The sequence below is a fragment of the Pristiophorus japonicus genome, chromosome 5, assembly GCF_044704955.1.
Source record: "Pristiophorus japonicus isolate sPriJap1 chromosome 5, sPriJap1.hap1, whole genome shotgun sequence".
Lineage (NCBI taxonomy): Eukaryota > Metazoa > Chordata > Chondrichthyes > Pristiophoridae > Pristiophorus > Pristiophorus japonicus.
Genome location: NC_091981.1, coordinates 235,623,926 through 235,644,454, shown reverse-complemented (window position 1 = coordinate 235,644,454; position 20,529 = coordinate 235,623,926). Strand labels below are relative to the sequence as shown.

The following is a 20,529-nucleotide window of genomic DNA, read 5'->3' as shown; positions in this document are numbered from 1 at the left end:
TCGAGACTGGATTCAAATCCAGTTCCCAATGTGAAAGGACAGTGTGCGAACCCATTGAACTGCATCTGTTTGACCATTATTTACATTTTTATAAATTGGTACTTTTCTGGACACCCAAAACCATCCACAATCCCAACCAAGTGTCTCTGTGCCTGTAGCCAGATAGTAGGGGCTACTGAGTTAATACAGTGGGACTTTGTTTTTTATTTCTTTTTGATTGGCTATACAAATTAAATTATTCACTCAGATTTCCATCTGTTGTTGCACACTTTAATGAATATCTCAATTGAATTTTGAGCATTACAGAAATAAATGTTTGCCTTCGTATTATGCTTTTCTCTTTGTGCTCCCTGCAGTATATTGTGGAATGTCATGGGAACACCCTCGTTCCACAGTTCCTAGGAATGTATCGACTGACAGTGGATGGGGTTGAGACCTACATGATTGTCACAAGGAATGTCTTTGGCCATCGACTCCCTGTTTACCGGAAGTATGATCTGAAGGTAATGGGAATTGAGTTCTTATCTTGATGGTTCTTGTAATTTGCTGCAATTAGTAAGTTTTAAGAGTATTAACAATGACTGTTCTATCTTAAATTTTTATAGTTTTTAGTTTCTCTTATTTTTATTATTTAAAAAAAGTTACGTGTCTGTAGGACATGGGAAAATCTCTAGGCCATAAATCAAAGATGAACTCGAATTTCCCAGGAACCAATCAAAAACCACCACTGAGTACATCTCTTAAAAGTAATTTCTCCAAGCCCTTTCAGTGACTATATTGGTTCTTTCTTTGGCTTCCACTTTTCTTTTGATTTTTTACATGCACTGTTGCTCTTTCTGTACTTTATTCTCCCAAGCCTGAGACATTCACCTTCATTTTTTTTTCCTATTTTTTTTTTTTGCATCCACTGCCATTCCCTTTCATTCATTTTCAACCAACTCTTTTTTTTTCTCCTCGTTTATTTATTTATTTTCCAGCTTAAACTGTTTCCTTTTTTCCTTTATTTTCCATTAGCAAACACTCCTACTAATGCAACACTTATTAGTGACTCCCAACCAATATATATCTCCTAATAAACTACCATTAACTCCAACAACCATAGTTCTTCCCCCCCCCCACCCCCCCAAACCTCCTTTCTTACCACATGCAAACTCGTCAGCACTTGCTACCTGCTTCTAATCATAAAGTTGAAATACATTGCTGTGGGTCTGGAGTTACAAACTGGGTAAAGACAGCAGATTTCCTTCCCTAAAGAGTATTAGCGAACCTTATTTAAGGAGGGATATACTTGCATTGGAGACAGTTCAGAGATGGTTCACGAGGTTGATTCCTGAGATTACGAGGTTGTCTTAAGAAAGGCTGAGCAGGTTAGGCCTATACTCATTGGAGTTTAGAAGAATGAGAGGTAATCTTATTGAAACATATAAGATTCTGAGGAGGCTTGACAGGGTAGATGAAGAGAGGATGTTTCCTCTCGTGGGGGGATCTACAACTAGGGGGCATAGTTTCAGAATAAGGGGTTGCCCATTTAAAACAGAAATGAGGAGGAATTTCTTCTGAGGGTCGTGAATCTTTGGAATTCTCTACCCCAGAGAACTGTGGAGCCTGGGTCATTAACTATATTAAGGTGGAGATAGACAGATTTTTGAATGTTAAGGATTGTGGGGAGCGGGCAGGGAAGTGGAGTTGAGGCCAAGATCAGATCAGCTATGATATTGAATGGCGGAGCAGGCTCGAGGGGCCAAATGGCCTACTCCTGCTCCTATTTCTTATGTTCCCACTTTCCACTGGAGCATGCAGCATGGCTGGCAGGTGCTACATTTATACTGCAGCTTAGATCTGTAGCTTCAGCATTGTTTTTCGCTAGGCAGTATCCAATCTGGTTCGCCAATGTCCTTTAGGGAAGGAAATGTGCCATCCTTACCCAATTTATGACTCCAGACCCACAGCAATGTGGTTGACTCTTAACAGCCCTTTGAAATGGCCCAGCAAGCCACTCAGATGTATCAAATTGCTAGGAAAACCTTCACCTCATGGACTGCAGCGGTTCAAGAAGGCAGCTCACCATCACCTTCTCAAGGGCAATTAGGGTTGTGCAATAAATGCTGGCTTTGCCAGCAATTACGACATTCCATGAATGAATTAAAAAAAATATATCCCATGCCTGACTGGAGCCCCAACTCGTCTGCCTAGGAGAGAGCTCTGTGCATACGTGGTTACATAAATGACCACAGCTCCTATCCGGAAGTTTAAATGTTCTGAGTAATTTTCAGGGGTGCCAAGAGAATCCCTGACTAGTTTTTAAACCACTGGAGTTACAGTCCATGTGGTGTCAGACCCAAGAAAGTGAAACTGCCTCCTCTCACATCTTCCCTCTGGTGCCAGTTTGGATCCTGTCAATTAATTTATATGGCAACTTAAAAGTGGAAGGTTCAATATGAACAGGCTATAAATGGCCTTCAAATGGGCCCACTGAGTGCAACACAGTTTCTATCAAGCTGAGAAAAGAGTACCACTCAAATATTTCTCGGTTATGTGAGGCAGGGATACAAAACAACCCACCTCCCACTCCTGCTCAACACAACAGAGATTAAAGGAGATCTTAGTCATTGTGTGCAAGACACAGTGGGTAATGTTATATATGTGGACTTGTATTTACTCTGTACAGCCACCAGAGGGCTCATTCCCCGGAGTACCAAGGGATCCCATGCTCCCTTGGGAGCACAGGTATTTAAGGAGGCTTCACAGGTTGGAGAGGCACTCTGGAGACTTGCAATGAAAGACTAAGGTCACACTTTACTTTGAGCTCACAGTGTTCAGTCTGACTCTTTCTCCATACACAACAGGTAATACAGTAAGTTTCTTCTTCCTGCTTTATATTTGCAACCCTTTGCGTCCACAACAAACAAGTAAAAAGATATGAATTTTTGCGTCCTTTGACTCCTGTGAGCAACACACTGCACAATATACATGGATTAAAAAAAAAATCATTGGGAGAAAGTTTGCGGTGTTTCTCATAAATTATTTTGTTGAGATTTCTCATTTAAAAATTAGTGTACCACTAATTTAGCAATTCATTAAAGCATTTTAGTTTGTGGTAATTACTGGATCTTTGCCATTTTGTTAATTACCTTCCCTTCAATATAAGGTCAGCAATGGGGCTCTTCGCTGACAAGTCCACAGTGCTCAGCTCCTTTGATAATGAAACAGCCCGTGCCAGCCTGCAGCAAGATCTGGATAACATTCAGGCTTTGGCAGACAAGTAGCAAGTAACATACACACCATATAAATGCCAATGTAATAATTTTCAACAAGAGAAAGCTCACTCATCTCTTCCTGTCCCACGCCATCAGTAGTTCAGAGGTCACCATTGATCAGAAGCTGAAATGGACCAGCCAAATGAACAATGTGTCTACAGAAACAGGGCAGAAGCTGGGTGCTTTATGATTACTGGCTCGCGTATTGATTCCCTCAAAGCCCCTCCATAGAAACATAGAAAATAGGTGCAGGAGTAGGCCATTCGGCCCTTCGAGCCTGCACCACCATTCAATAAGATCATGGCTGATCATTCACCTCATTACCCTTTTCCTGCTTTCTCTCCATACCCCTTGATCCCTTTAGCCGTAAGGGCCATATCTAACTCCCTCTTGAATATATCCAATGAACTGGCATCAGCAACTCTCTGCAGTAGGGAATTCCACAGGTTAACAACTCTGAGTGAAGAAGCCAGCTACAAAGCTCGTCATGATTGTGATGGAATATCCAGCACTTTTTTTTTTATTCGTACATGGGATGTGGGTGTTGCTGGCAAGGCCAGCATTTATTGCCCATCCCTAATTGCCCTTGAGCAGATAGTGATGAGCCGCCGCCTTGAACCACTGCAGTCCATGTGGTGAAGGTATTCCCACAGTGCTATTAGGGAGGGAGTTCCAGGATTTTGACACAGCGATGATGAAGTAACGACGATATATTTCCAGGTCAGGATGATGTGTGACTTGGAAGGGAACGTGGAGGTGGTGGTGTTCTTATGCGCCTGCTGCTCTTGTCCTTCTAGGTGATAGAGATCATGGGTTTGCGTGGATGGATGCAGCAATGCTGATACTTGACGCTCCACACCATCCAGGACAGAGGAAGTTAGGGCATCCCTATCACTCAATATTGGTACACTGCACATAGAATGTATATGCTGCAATCTACAGGATTCATTGCAGCAACTCGCCAAAGTTATTTCAACAGCACATCCCTCAATGGTAACCTCTATCACCGTGACGAAGAAGAGCAGCAATGCTGTGGGTACCTCCCAGGTTCCTTTTCAAGTCACGCAACATCTTGCCTTGGACCTATCATATTCCTTCACTGTTGCTGGGTCAATATCCTGGAATTTCCAACCTAACATCATTGTAGGACCATCATCACCAGAAAGGCTACAGCAATTCAGGAAGGTCCATCGCCCGCCTTTCAGGGTAGCTAGAGATAGGCACCCACATCCCGAGAACAAATATATATATTTTTTAAATCTCCCGGTTCTTTCCTTGCATCTTTTTATGCTCTTCCTTTTTAACTACTCAACAGTGATTAACATGTGAAATAGACTTCCAAGCAGAATAGTGGAGGGAAAAACCTTAGAATCATTTAAGAAACAATTGGATGCTACAGTGGGAGGACTTTAGGATCTTTATGGATGGACAAATTAAGATGAGTGGCCTTCCTCATCTCATAAGGTCCCTTCATTCTTGTGATGATCCTCAGTCTATACCCCCTCGTTATTATTTCTCACTTTCGCTATTTACCCTCTCGAAACCTTTCATAATTTTTAAAACTGTTATTAGATTTTCCTTTACCTCTGTTCCATCCAAAATTTCCAAGCATTTCTTCAAAGCTAAAACCTCTTATTCCTGTACAATTCTATTGAATCTTCATTGCACCTTTTCGATGGCTCTAATATGATCTAGGCCTGGTGACTATTTTATTAGAACCATGAATTTAATAGTATCGTTTTATTTCCTGGATTGGCTCTTCCACATTCTCCTCAAGCAATTCAACATTCTTACTTTCAAATTCCTCTGTAAAACTGACACAAAATACTAAGGGGCCGAAATTGCCGGGCGGATAATTTATATGAGCTGAATTACTGCCCGAATCAACCGGGCGGCGAATGGAGGGAAATTGTCCTCTTTTTTTTCTTTAAAAAAAATAAATAAATAATTGAAGCGGCAGAGGGGCAGAAGCAAGTCGGGAGCGGGGCGGAAGGCAGGGGGTGTCATCAGCGCCGCGCTGAGCATGTCACTTAAAGGGAAGGGACGCTGCCAGGCCTATGTCAGGCCCATTGGCCCACCAGGGAGGGTTTCGGCTCGGCCAGCGGGCCGATACCCAAGAGGGGGTGCCGGCCTGCCTGTTGGCGGCCTGGCCGAACCCGTGGCTGCCATTGTCGGGCCGACTGCAGAGTTGGCCAACACTTAAAATAAAATGCCGACCACAGCGGTGCGCCCTCCCCTTTAACGGCGGACGCACCGCCCAGTCACTGGCAGCTTACCGCCAGGAGAAGCTCCCAAGGGGCAATTTCTCTCGCGGGGTGGGAAGGGGTTGCTGCCAGGCGGTAAGGGGTTGGCGCATGCCCGACAACGGGTCGGAGCGCTGGGCGGGGCAGAAACACTGGGTGCGAAGGCAATCCTGCATGGGTCGGACCATCCGCCTGCCCCCGGTCAGAAAGGTCTTGCCGCCTATCTTAGAGGCGGTAACAGGCCTTAAAGAAGGAGGGCAATTTCGGCCCCTAAGTAAGCATTATAGGAATTCCCACCCTCAAGTGCAAGATGCCTCCTTCTCTAAGTAGTCTTACCCTTTTTGTGACTATTCTTTTACATATTATGTGCTTATAAAAAATTTTTATTACTTCCATTTATGTTGAATACCTTTTTTATAACTATGAGATCACTTCTGAGCCACCTACTCCACTCTGCAGCCCCTCCTTGGGTTGAGTGTCTCCCTTGTATCTCGTTACCCAAAACTGGACACAGTGCTTGAAATGTGGTCTGATCAGAGAATTGTACAGTTCAAGCATAACTTCCTCTGACTTGTACTCTACTATTTATGTATATAGTTCAGCATTATATTTGTTTTGATTGCTGCTCCACAGTGTATTGGTTCATTCCTGTGGATCCATGCTAGTACTTTATTAGCATTCTTATGCTTCACATTGACTGAAAATGTTTAGTGAACGGTTGATGATCAAATCTAGATCCTTTTCCTATTTGATCTTTGTTAATGGATACTCCTGCCTTATGTGCACATTTCCCATTCCAAGGTGATTACTTTGCATTTATCTATATTAAAAATCCATCAGCCATTCCTTGGGCTATTCATTTGATTAACAGCTGTTAAAAGGATCTGCACCACTCTGTTATACGTGGAACATTGTGGGCCAACCCAACCTGTGTAAGAATATCACCGCAGGTCGGGGTTATAAATAGAGCTGGAGCACTGGCCCTGGATCATCGTGGGCGAAGGTGCGGCGAATGAGGGTACGAGGCCCAGAACAGTCGAGGGCCCAGGGGCAGCAGGGGCCTGCCCACACTGCGATATGTGCGTGCACTAGGACCGTGCAGCAGAGCAGGTCTCCAGTCGTCCTGGTTCAACCCTTGCCACTGGATAAAGGCCTAGCTTTGTCGAGCCTGTGTGGTGGCTGATGTGCAACGGCCACCACACGTTAAAAAAATCCACGCACAGGCATCTTCCACCCCCTCCATTGGAGTTCAAGACTGGAACATTGAAACATCTGTGAACTCTTGTAGAAGCAAGTCATCCTCGTTCGAGGGACCGCCTATGATGATGATGATGATGATGATGCACTCGGGAAGACACTTTAAAATCACACACACCTGGAGTAGAATCTGCAAGCTTCATGCACTCCTCGAGGGTCAAGGGGATAATTTTGCCAAAGTTCACTACAACCTGGAGAAGTCGTTAGAATACAATATCTTTGCTGTTGATTTTTGTATACAAGCAAATATATATTCTCCCTGAAATGAGATTAGAACAAAATGGTCTATACCTGCTCTTGCTGCTTCAGGTTGGATAAGTATTGCAGTTAGATCTGTTGCTTGACAGACCTGGGTGTGCCTGAATAAAATTGAACATTAATGCTGGAATTTTTGGAAGATTTCATGTAGGTTAATTAAGGCTAATATACCCCATGTTATTGTCTAAATTGCTGGTACTTTAATGCACTACAGGAGCGTAGGTGGAATCAGGAAGATAATGGAAATTAAGTTGGTTGTTAATCTTGACCTTAGTAGTAATAGCACCATAAAGCTGATTTGAAGTACATTCAGTGCAGAGCAGAAATCTCTCAGGGTGGTTAATGTACATGTGGTTTATGTATAAATACATTTTTATCAACAGCTTTGTGCAATGTTGCTTCTTAAAAATTAAATTTCCATAACCAGATTGCCAATAGTTATTGTTTTATAAAAGATCTATATTTCTTGCAACAAATAATGGATTTTATTTTTGGGTTGTACACTTTCAAACAAAACGTTGTTTTGATTTGCATCATGCAACTATTTAGTACAACCCCAATCTAATATGCTCTTGCTTTAAAGGGTAACTGGTGTAAACTAGAGAAGTGACAGCTGTTTCATGTGTTCATCTATTCATTCTCTAAATAGTCCTAGTTACAAACTCATTGATGAAGCTTTTCTTTAAACCATTTCAGAAAATCTGGATACACTAATATGATACAAAGCATGAGAGAAATCCCCTCATAGCCTGTCTGCTTAGTAACATTTTTAGCAATGGGACTGATTTATTTAAAGACTGTTGTTGTTCCATTTTTCTTTGCTTTTGTGGAATATTTGGTATTTCAGGAAATAGTGGAAATTGCATTTGAGAAAAACAAAGGGACGAAAACCACTGCCACTATCAGCTCAGTAGGACAGTTCTCTTCCTATAACCAAGGTGCTTTTGAATTCTAGTCTATTCCACTTTACATAGAAACATAGATTCATTGGTTCATTAGATATATTCAAAAGGGAGTTAGATATGGCCCTTAGGGCTAAGGAGATCAAGGGGTATGAAGAGAAAGCAGGAAAGGGGAATGATCAGCCATGATCTTATCGAATGGTGGTGCAGGCTCGAAGGGCCAAATGGCCTACTCCTGCACCTATTTTCTATGTTTCTATAAGGAACATGGGAAGAGGCCATTCAGCCCCTCAAGCCTATTCCCCCTTTCAATTAGATCATGGCTGATTTGTACCTCAACTACATTTACCCATTTTTGCTCCATATCCCTACCAGATATCCATTAGAGAACCTGTCTTTTCAAAGTCTTTATGAAACTTGTGTGAAGAGAGTTGTGCCATCAAATACTAGCAGATTTGTTAAGGATGTTGTTGTGTTCTTGTTTGTTATGGACAGTAACTTTTATGAATTAAAATCTTTATGCCAAAATGACAGTAGTTTCCACGTTTTAACCTCTATATTGAGGTATATTAATGAGTTCTTTGCTTGTGGATGCAAAGATAACCCCCAGCTTCTTTTGTCGACTGCAAACCATCTTCTTGAACCACTCTCCCCTGTCTCCTCCACCGTTGCCCCCAACAACAAGGGTGATGAACTCTCATGGATTTCTTTGTCACTAAGATTGAGACCATCCGATCAGCTGTCTCCGCCGCTTCCCTCCCTGCCATTGCCTACCAGGCCAAACATCCTCTGAGGTTCCCTTCTGCCTTAGCCCTAAACTCTCATCTTTCTCTAGTTTCTTTCCTATCTTCCCCCCTATGGCCTCTCTGAGCTCAACTTGTCCATGAGACGCACCTCCTATTCCCTCGACCCTACTCCCACTAAACTGCTGACCACCCAACATCCCTTCCTGGCTCCCATGTTAGCTGGTATTGTAAAAGTTTGGATATTAAGGAAATCAAGGGATATGGGGATAGTGCAGGAAAGTGGAGATGAGGTGGAAGATCAGTCATGATCTTATTGAATGGCGGAGCAGGCTCAAGGGGCCGAATGGCTTATTTCTGCTCCAAATTCATATGTTCTTATGTTCGCTCTCCTTACAAACTACTGCCGTCATCATCCCCCTCTCCATAAAACCAAGCCCCCTCTGTCCTTACAAACTACTGCCACATCTCCAACCTCACTTTCCTCTCAAGTCAATGTGTTGTCGCCTCCCAAATCCATGCCTATCATTCTCAGAACTCCATGTTTGAATCCCTCCGAACAGATTTCCGCCTCTGCCACACTACCAAAATGGCTCTTATCAAAGTCACAAATTACACCCAACGTGAGACTGTGATAAAGGTAAACTATCCCTCCTCGTCTTCGACCTGCCTGCAGCCTTTGACACAGCTGACTACATGGATGTTTAGTCTAAGGCCCACGCTTTTGTATGCCTCGGTGAAGATGTTGACGATGGCTTGGAGTTCGGCCTCTGAATGAGTGCAGTACTGTACAGTATTGGACTGTACGGTCACCTGAGAACTCACTTTTAGAGTGGAAGCAAATCTTCCTCAATTTCGAGGGACTGTATGATGATGATGACCACACCATTTTCCTCCAATGCTTCTCCACCATCATCCAGGTGGGTGAAACTACGCTCGCCTGGTTCCATTCTTATCTATCCATTCATAACCAGAGAATAACCTGCATTGGCTTCTCTTCCCGCTCCCACACCATAATCTCTGGTGTCCCCCAAGGATCTATCCTTAACCCCCACCTATTTCTCATCTACATGTTGCCCCTCGGTGACATCGCCAGGAAACACAATGTCAGGTTCCACATGTATGCTGATGACACCCAGCTCTACCTCAACCCCACCTTCCTTGACCCATCCACTGCCTCTCTAAATTGGATTGGATGAACAGAAATTTCCTTCAACTAAATATTGCCAAGACCAAAGCCATTGTTTTCCGTCCCCGCCACAAACTCCATTCCCTAGCCACCGACTCCATCCCTCTCCCTGGCAACTTTCTGTGGCTGAAACAGACTGTTAACAACCTTGATGTCATATTTGACCCCGAGTTGAGCGACCCCATATCTGTACCATCAGTAAGACCATCTGTCTCTGCCTCTAACATTGCCTGACTCTATCCTGCCTCAGCTCATCTGCTGCTGAAACCCTCATCCATGCCTTTGTTACCTCTAGACTTGACTATTTCAACAGACTCCTGGGCAGCCTCCCAGTTTCTACCCTCCATTAACTTGAGGTCATCCAAAACTCTGCTGCCCGTGTCCTCGATTTTAAAAATTCTCATCCTTTTTTTTTCAAATCCCTCCATGACCTTGCCTCTCCCCATCTCTGTAATCTCCTTCAGCCCTAAAACCCTCAGATACCTGTGCTCCTCCAATTCTGGCCTCTAGCACATCCCCAATTTTAATTGCACCACCATAAGCGGCCGTGCCTCCAGCTGCCAAAGCCCTTAGCTCTGGAATTTCCTCCCTAAACCTCTCTGCCTCTCTACCTCTCTACCTCTTTCCTCCTTTAAGACACTCTAAAACCTACCTCTTTGACCAAGCTTTTGGTCATCTTCCCTATCTGCTTATGGGGCTCGGTGTCAAATTTTGTTTGTTAACGCTCCTATGAAATGCCTGTGAAAGGCGTAATATAAATGTATGTTGTTATTGGATGTGTAATGTGATACCCAATTTCTGTTTTCCTCATTTCAGGGTTCCACAGTGGCCAGAGAAGCTAGTGACAAAGAAAAGGTAAATTGCTAATTATGTCAGTGATAAGTTATAAGAGGCAGCACATGCCATTAAGCTTTAAAGTAGAAAAAACAAACATTATTTTAAAATGTGCAGATTATTTAATTAGTCTGACTATATTAAGAATTGTTAATTTAAAAATCTCTTCATTTCTTCCGGTTTTTTCATCAATTTGAAGACATGCGTGTGAAAGAATATGTATTTTGATAGAGTAATATTACATTACCAGTAATCCCAATAAAAAAAGCACAAGATGAAATATTATTACAGAAAACCTACTACTGCTGAAAATCCTATAGGGAATTGGAAACTGCAATAAAAAAGGTTAAGACTGCTTGGCAAAACAGCTGAGAGAAAGGATTGAATGATTTTGAGTAGGTGGTAGCTGAGATCTATCAAAAATGAATGGCCTCATCGGTTCTAATCTTTTCCTATTTTTAACATTTCTTCTGCTTTTACCAAACATGAACAGCCTAATGCTTTTTTCACTTTGACACATTTAAATCATTATTGCAATTCATGTATATGTTCTTTGCGGAGAAACTGAAACCCAGCAGGAAATTCATTTTTTCTTTCACTCTTTCCTTCACTCTTTCCTTCAGTTAATTACTGAAGTGTTTTTCGTTTGTTTATTACTGAACTGTTAAAAGCACTCTGAATTCACTTATGAAGGCCACATGGTCTGTCGTGGGATCGTCTCTGAACATGAGAATTATAGGAAAGTTAATCATTATGGAACCACCCTTCCCATTATAAAGAAAAATAAATAATTATACTTGTTGAATTGGGAAAGGCTTAACCCAGGAAGTATGAATCTCTTGGCTGAATTCTTAGTCTGAAAAAATCTCATGGTACCCTAGGTGGTCAGAATCAGTAAGTGGAGAGTACTAGCCAGAGTAATGGGAAACATTTGTAATGGTTAAATAGAGAGAATAGCATAATAATTCAGGAATTTGCTTCAATACTAAATGTTTTCCTTTGATGCATTATACTATATTGAATTCTGTTGTGGAACAACAATTTTTAGTAAATAATGCATCTTATTTTGATATATATTTGAAGTGGAGCTAGATACAGGGGTATGGGGCAGTGGGATTTGCTTTGGATTGTTCCAGTAAAGAGCCAGTACAGGCATAATAGGCTGTATGGCCTCAATCTGTGCAGTAAATTTCTGTGGTTCTTGTCCTTCAAACATTCCTGATTTTCAGATGTTATTGATATGTTGGGCAATGTTTTTCCACAGAAAGCTAATATTGGCTTCTTATCTGGGGAACAATTTTAGATGAGCTAAGCAAACTCTTCCTGAGTAATACTATAATAGCAAGCTTGCGTGTTACGATTGTCTGGGCAGCTGAAACGAATAAATGGAGGTTTGGATTCAGAAAGAAAGTTGAAATTGAGCTTGTTTTGCTCATTAGATTTTCTTCTTTCGGTGGAGGGGAAGTAAATTTGTGCTCTTTATGGTGACATACACCAATGCTGCAAAATGGAACATCAAATTAGTATTAAATACTCCCAAATTAAGTGTAATCTGAACCATCTGCAGAGCAGAACTCTCTCTGATTTGGCTGGATTGACACACATCTCAGAAAAGCACAGATTCCCACACAAGTGTTAAAATTGTCCCCTCATGGTCACTTTGAATGAGATTTCTTCCGATTTCTACTAAAATTTGAGCAGTTTTGACATGTGGAACAAGGAGCCAATTTAATCTTTGCCAAGCTAGTTTACATAGGACCCTTACAGCAAGAGAGAAAAGTGATTTTAATCCAATCAGCCTGTGCTGGATTCAAAGATTCTAGGTCCCAAGCTGAAAGGACAATAGGTTAACTCACGATGCCACTCGGCCCCTTTTCCTAGTGTCAGCTTGACCGGCTTTATTGCCAACAAGAACAAAAAACAAGTATAGTATTTTATTACAAATTACTTGAAGGATTTTGCTGCAAATTCAACTCCTAATATAGAGCCCAAGTGTGCCCCCAGGGTTAGAACGGCGCATCTCCGTGTGGTGCGCCGACTTTTTAGAACTGAAACGGCACCTATTATTTACCTTGGTATTCTCCCCGCTGTCTGGTCGATCCAGGCCCTTGGTGCAGCACAGCAGAACGCGTGGGGAGTGCCGGGACCTCTGCACATGCGCGCTAGAGTGTACGCGCATGTGCAGTAGCTCCAGGCCCCCAAGGCTGTGTGGGAGGGACCCAAAGCACGCTGCTCCTAGCCCTGGCCGAATGGGCTGCCAGAGCGAAGATTGGACTCGGGCCTCCTTCCCTCCCTACCGTTCAGCTCCCACTATCTTCCCCCTCCCCCATTTAGCTCCCGCTCTCCCCCACCTGCCCCCCCTGGTCGGTGGCGGGGCCCGCCCGGCATCTTTCTGGGGGCAGGCCTCGCCTGAAGTCTTCGGTGGCCCGGTATCTGCGTCGTCGGCAGGGCCCACTTGCCCCGCCCGGAATCTTGCTGGGGACGGCCCTGCCCGAAGTCTTCAGCGGCTTGATCCGGCTTCTATGTCCTCTGCAGGGCCCGCCCGCCCCGCCCAAAGTCTTCGGCGCAGCCCGTTCAGCCTCCCTCCTCCCCCCCCCCCCCTCTCGTCTTCCCCCTCTGCTCTCCCTCCTACCCCTCTCCTACCCGCCTCCCTTCCACCCCCTCCTCTCCTCCCTCCCCCCTCCTCCTCTCCTCCCACCCCCCCTCCTCCTCCTCTCCCCCCCCCTCCTCTCTGTCCCTCCTCCTCCTTTCCCCCCCATCCCCCTCCTCTTCCTCTCCCTCCTCTCCCCCCTCCTTTCCCCCCCTCCCCTCCTTCACCTCTTCCCCCCCCTCCCTCCCCCTCCTCTCCCACCTCCCTCCCTGCCCCTCCTCTCCCCCCTCCTTCCCCCCCCTCCCCTCCTTCACCTCTTTCCCTCCCCCTCCTCTCCCCACCTCCCTCCTTTCCTCCCCCTCCCCTTCCTCCCTCCCCCTCGCTGTCAGAAACACAGAGACACACTGGCGGGGGGATCCCAGCACACTGTTGGAGGGCTCCCGGTGCTGCAGTCGCTGAGTAGAAACGTAATTTTTTATTTATTGATTTTATTAATTTTGTAATTTATTTTGATTTTATTGGTTGATTTATTGATTTATTTATCATTTATTATTGATGATGACTCTTTATTTGTAAAAGTGAAGTGTTTAATGTTTGTAAACCCCCCCTTTCCCCCCCCCCCCCCCATCTCGCGTTCTCTAGGCCTGATTTAGTGTAGGCAAGGTTTTTCTGAGCGTACAAAAATCTACACTTACTCCATTCTAAGTTAGATTGGAGTAAGTTTTCCCTGCCTCAACTTGCAAAACAGTCGGAAGTGGCTGGACATGCCCCCTTTTGAAAAAAAAATCTGTTCTACAATGAAACTATTTTAACTCAATAGAACTGGAGCAAACTAAATGCCGAGAATTGCAATTTAAGATGCTCCATTCCAAACTAGTTGCTCCAAAAAATAGGAGCAACTCAGGCCGAAACTTGAAATCATTAGAGTGGCAGTTTAGTTTAATGTTTAAACAAATTCAAACAAAAACTTCATTAGTGTAGCTGTAATTTTTCAGGTACTTATACTTTCACCTATTAGTAAACTGTGCTTTTTCTTTACACAATGAATATGTTTAGTTCCTAGATTTAGAAGATTACTTTCCTCAGGTGAAATATTCATAAATTCCCTTGTGGTATGTCTTTCCACCGACAAGCTGCCACTTAGATATAGAAAAATAAATATTGGGGCAGAATTTTCTGCAGCGTGTCATCTAATGGTATCTGCCATTAGTTAGACATGCCCCTGCACCCTTCAGCCCAAAATAATTTTGCCCACAAAGCTTTTAACCTTGTCTTTTAACTTTAACTTTAAACATCTGTGAACCTGATTACTTGACAGCTTCAAATATACAGTAAAAGCTTCCACCTGACAGATCATCACTTTCCTCAGCTACAAGCTATTTCTCAGTCCATTTCCAGCATAGATTCTGCAGGCATCCACTTTCCACTCTCCATCCACTCTCATCTCATTGGAAGAACTCTCTCACCATTGACAGATCGCTTCTGTCATCTCTACTTCACCTGCCATCTAATCCATCAACACAAGTGCCCTTTATATTGTCTCACCTTGGTCCTCAGAATCTGACCACGATCAGCCCCAACACCAGCAGCACCAACAACAAAACCAACCTTCTCCGCAATTATATGATGCTGCACAGGACACAGGACATCAGCACCCAAGCACATTGCTGCCCAGGAGGCCAGGGGTGGCCTCACCATGGCCAGATTTACTGCACTTGCCGCTGCACACCCTGGCTGCCACATGATGTGCCACTTTGGCACCACTCCACACCAGCACCATAAAGCATCCCTACAATGCCCAAGCCATTCCTTTCACAGTCGCCACCATTGCAGGGGATTCCGTTAAGTCTCACTATTCACTACAACTCACTAAGCCACTTCCAAAGGTACACATACATCTGTCCAAGAACAGGAAGTGTTGAAAATAAAGTTTCAATGTTTGACATCACATTAACACAAACTTTACATGAACATTGGATGAAACACCCAAGTGGGCTACCCTTGTGTGTTGTTAGCTGATATGATTGTACGAGGGTGAGTGTGAGGAGTGGCTCATATATATATATATATATATAAGAGAGAGGGATGGGTGAAGGTGCAAGGTAAATTGGTGTGAGTAAGGATGTGTAGGTTAGGGAAGGAAGAGTGATGGCTATGTGATGAGAGGCAGATGAAGGTGAGTGTGGCTTTTTACTAATATTTCGTGATCTAATGAGATAATTGAAAGGTTTACGCAACTGCACCCAGATCCTCTTGACCGCATCCCTGCCTTTGCCCTCCTGTGTAATGTGCAACCAGGCTGTGTTGGTTTCCTGGGGCAGTCTCTTCCGCCCATGGGAAGGGAAGAGGATCTCCCTGCATTCTGTGAAGGGAGTCATGGGAGAACCTGGGTGCAGCCCTGCACCTGTGTGCAGTGATTGTCAGTGTTTGCAGCACTTTAATGCTGTAGAACCCTCACAGCACAAATGCCAAAAAAAGTTGGCCATGATCCCTTTAAGGAAACCGGCTGATGACATGTCATAAATGACATCATCAGACCCGCTTCCTCTAATTGGACCAGGAAATGCGCTGAGCGGGCTTAATATGCCCTATCAACATAAGTTCATTTTAGGCAGCGGGATGGTGTCGTGACCCACCACTGACATCGCCCGCACCGGACCCGCCAAGGTGATCAAAGTCTAGGCCAAAGATTGAGAAAAAAGGATCAGATTACGAGAGAAAGGAAAAGTAAGTATTCTTTTTAAAAATTTAACATTTTTAATATTCCCCAAAAAATTAAAAACCTAAAGGAATGAGACTCCACACTTGTAGTACAGGTTCAGCGTCTGAAATCCGGAAACCTCGGGTCCGAGGCCGTTCCAGATTCCGGGTATTTCTGGATTTTGGAACGTCTTTGCCTGGGCCGAGTTAGGTGGGGTCCGACAGCTGAGGGAGGGGGGAGAGGGGTGAGAGCCGGGTGAGGTTGGGCCGGGACAAGGTCGGGCCACCGAGGGCCGGAGCGGGCAAAGTCGGGGCCGGAGCGAGGTGATGTCGAGCCGCCGAGGGCCAGAGGGAGTCCGGATTTTGGAACATTTTCCGATTTCCGGATGACCCTTTCACGGATCGGCCCGGTGTCCGGATTTGGGAACATTCCAAATTTTGGAACTCCGGATTTCGGGCGCTCAACCTGTAGTTAATTTTCAGTGCCAGAGAGGTCGTTAACTCTTAACAGGTCGTTAAAAGAATACTTATGTTTGTAATGACAAAACTTTCTGTGATAAGTTTAATGGGTAACTACAGCAAGTTCCTAAAATAAAAAAAGGGAGGTTGAGGGCAAGGTGCTACGTTTGCGAAGCTAACCGCGGAGCGTCGCAACTCAGACAGCAACTTTTGGATATTCACATTTGACAACACATCTGCTCCTCGACTGAAGTTGCTGTACCATTTATCCTTAACTATTACCAAGTGCCATTAGCCTTGCCTTTATTTTGACAGTAAATTCTGGCCCATTAGTCATTGCTTCACAAATTCTACCTCACCGTAGACTGAAGGGGCAAACTGCAGGACAGTACTGTCATATTCAATAGGGAATTGGAGTGAGTGGGCTAAAGGTTTAATAAAAGTCAAAGCAGACATCATTCATGGTTGCTTTCTCACCCTAAGTGGCTATACATACCCACTGAGAAAATCAGTTCCAGAAACTTCTTTGGAAAGAAATTCGAATTATGCAAATAAAATTAATAGTTAATTCTTTGAACCCACTTCAAAAAAAATGGAGGTGCTGGGGGGAGGGGGGGAAATCAATCAAATAAAATAATTTGGCCTGCATTACTAGTGCTACTATTTTGAAAATTTGAGAATAATTTTTCATAAACAGTATTATCAATGTTTTGATATGCACTCTTTTTAATATATATCTCCAAATATTCATAAATTGATATAATTACTTCTTGGTGTTTCTGAAATTCAAATATCAGAAGTTGAATTAAGTGTTTTCTTCAAGGCGTAATGGTTTTGCCATTTGCCTGCATTCAAATGATAAGGTTTTGCCAAATAAATGAAACTTCCCTTTAGAATTGCATAGTATTGGTCAGGAGGTGTATTGGATTTTAGATTAAATTCTGCAAGAGATCGTGCACTGAAGGTCCACACTACTGACTGCTTTGTAGTTTATTTCAAACAGTAAATTTTAATTTTGAAAAGCCGGTGGCACGGCAGAATAAAAAACAGTTCTTGCGTTTAGCTGACATTAAATCAGAAATATCCTTTGCAGTGGAGAGTATACTGTTACTCAGTATTTAAATAAAATGCTGCAGCAAATGCAGTAAGGTAATTGTGCAAGGTACTGTCTTGAATCTACCATTATTAAAATTCACAACTTGTCTGTAATTGCCAATGCTACATCTCATTTCCCCTTACTTCAGCAATAATCACGCATCCAGTGAAGTAGAGCAGTAAATCACGGACCGCGTATACGTGATCCTTTTATAGAATTTCAATTTTCTTTTATTTATTTTCTTTTTTTGTTGTTGACCAGTAGCCCTGAGGGAATATTTTATCGTCGAGTGTTAATTGCACAAGATGCTTGCTTGTGTTTTTGAAGTACCTTATTGACATTTTTTAACACTGTAATATTAGGCCTGTGCTACTGGACAAGGCAACAATTTATTTTCTAAACCAAGAATGCAAGTCAGAGGACATTCAATGTTTTTATTAAGTTAAATTTCCCCCCGTCAATATTTTAATCGGTCTTTTTTTTTTAAATAAGGTAAAATATAGAATCTACAAGGATATCATTGATAATCAATTGAAAAAAATATTTAAGTTGGAAGGGAGAAATGAGGTAACTACAGACTTGTCAGTTAGCATCAATTGTGAGGAAGTGACTGGAATCTATCATCAAAGACAGTGACTGAGCATTTGAGCAAGTATGAGCTCAGCAAAGAGAGTCGGCATGGATTTGTGAAGGTCATGTCTGACTGGTCTAGTTGAATTACTTCTAGCATGGTGGATTGGGGGCTGTCTATGGATGTTGCTCATATGAACTTCCAGAAAGCATTTGATAAGGTTCCGCACAAGAGATTAATATAAAAAATGAAAGCACACAAAAATAGAGTTAGCCTTGTGACATGAATTGGGAATTGGTTGGGAGGGAGAAGATAATGAATAGGGACAAAGAGAACATTCTCTGATTGGAAGGGTATGACAAGTGGTGTTTCCTGTGGTTCTGTGCTGGGGCCTGGCGTTTTCCCCATATATATTAATACCTTGGATGAAGGAATAGAGGGCACAAGTTTTGGGCTGCGCCTAAAACAGCACAGCCCGGGCCTGGACGCCTGTTTTTTGCGCCACAAAGTGCGCCTAAAAAAACCTCACCTATTCTCCGGCTTCCTGCAGATCCACTGGAGCTGGGCGCGGTGCAGCACGAGCTGTGGGGGGAGGGCGGAGCCAGGACCCTGCACTGAAAGCAGTGCCGAGACCTCTGCACATGCATGCTACAGTGGGTGCGCATGTGCAGTAGCTCCAGGCGCCCAAAACTGTGAGAGGGGCCCGAAGCACGCAGCGTCGAGCCCTGGCCGAATGGCCTCATTGGCGCTGCGTGGATAAGGCTCACCTCCCACCCGACCGGACCTCTGCTCTCTTCCCCCCCCCCAGCGACTTGACCTCCCCACCCCCCCCCCCCCCGGCGACCCGACCTCCGCTACTCCCAACCCCACCCCGACCTCCGCGACTCTCCCCTCTTCCCCCCCTCCCTCCGCGACTCTCTCTTCCCCCCCCCCCCTCCGTGACTCTCTCTCTCTTCCCCCTCTTTTCCCCCCCCCCCCCCCCCCCGTCACCTCCAGAACCCCCGAGACTCAATGCCACCTACCTGTAAATCCAGCCCGAAGTCTTGGGCCTGGCCGTTCAGCCTCCTTCCTTCCTTCCTCTCTCCTCTCCTCTCCTCCTCCTCCCCCCCCACTTCCTCCTCCCCCCCCACTTCCTCCGCCCCCCCCACTTCCTCCGCCCCCCCCACTTCCTCCGCCCCCCCCACTTCCTCCGCCCCCCCCACTTCCTCCGCCCCCCCCACTTCCTCCGCCCCCCCCACTTCCTCCGCCCCCCCCACTTCCTCCGCCCCCCCCACTTCCTCCGCCCCCCCCACTTCCTCCGCCCCCCCCACTTCCTCCGCCCCCCCCCACTTCCTCCGCCCCCCCCACTTCCTCCGCCCCCCCCACTTCCTCCGCCCCCCCCACTTCCTCCGCCCCCCCCACTTCCTCCGCCCCCCCCACTTCCTCCGCCCCCCCCACTTCCTCCGCCCCCCCCACTTCCTCCGCCCCACCCACTTCCTCCGCCCCACCCACTTCCTCCGCCCCCCCACTTCCTCCGCCCCCCCACTTCCTCCGCCCCCCCCCACTTCCTCCGCCCCCCCACTTCCTCCGCCCCCCCACTTCCTCCGCCCCCCACTTCCTCCGCCCCCCACTTCCTCCGCCCCCCACTTCCTCCGCCCCCCACTTCCTCCGCCCCCCACTTCCTCCGCCCCCCACTTCCTCCGCCCCCCACTTCCTCCGCCCCCCCACTTCCTCCGCCCCCCCACTTCCTCCGCCCCCCCTACTTCCTCCGCCCCCCCCCCCACTTCCTCCGCCCCCCCCCACTTCCTCCGCCCCCCCCACTTCCTCCGCCCCCCCCACTTCCTCCGCCCCCCCCACCCTCCTTCCTCCCGCCCCCCCCACCCTCCTTCCTCCCGCCCCCCACACCCTCCTTCCTCCCGCCCCCCCACCCTCCTTCCTCCCGCCCCCCCCACCCTCCTTCCTCCCGCCCCCCCCACCCTCCTTCCTCCCGCCCCCCCCACCCTCCTTCCTCCCGCCCCCCCCACCCTCCTTCCTCCCGCCCCCCCCACCCTCCTTCCTCCCGCCCCCCCCACCCTCCTTCCTCCCGCCCCCCACACCCTCCTTCCTCCCGCCCCCCACACCCTCCTTCCTCCCGCCCCCCACACCCTCCTTCCTCCTCCTTTCTCCCCCCCACCCTCCTTCCTCCTCCTTCCTCCCCCCCCACCCTCCTTCCTCCTCCTTCCTCCCCCCCACCCTCCTTCCTCCTCCTTCCTCCCCCCCACCCTCCTTCCTCCTCCTTCCTCCCCCCCACCCTCCTTCCTCCCCCTCTCCTCTCCCCACCTCCCCCTCCGAAACACACACAGACAGATAGAGACACTGACACAGACACACTGGGGGGGTCATCCCAGCACACTGTTGGAGGACTCCCGGTGCTGCAGTCAGTAAGTAGAAAATGTTTTATTTATTAATTTC

The 20,529-nt window shown here is 45.9% G+C and overlaps 1 protein-coding gene across 1 annotated transcript in view; it reads left to right on the top strand.

Moving 5' to 3' along the window:
- The window catches only part of pip4k2aa (phosphatidylinositol-5-phosphate 4-kinase, type II, alpha a), a 248,466-nt gene that overhangs the window by 180,263 nt on the left and 47,674 nt on the right, over positions 1–20,529 (top strand). The window contains exons 5-6 of the mRNA XM_070881403.1: positions 357–503; positions 10,666–10,704. Coding sequence (XP_070737504.1) covers positions 357–503; positions 10,666–10,704 — 186 coding nt within the window. The remainder of the gene's footprint in view (positions 1–356; positions 504–10,665; positions 10,705–20,529) is intronic.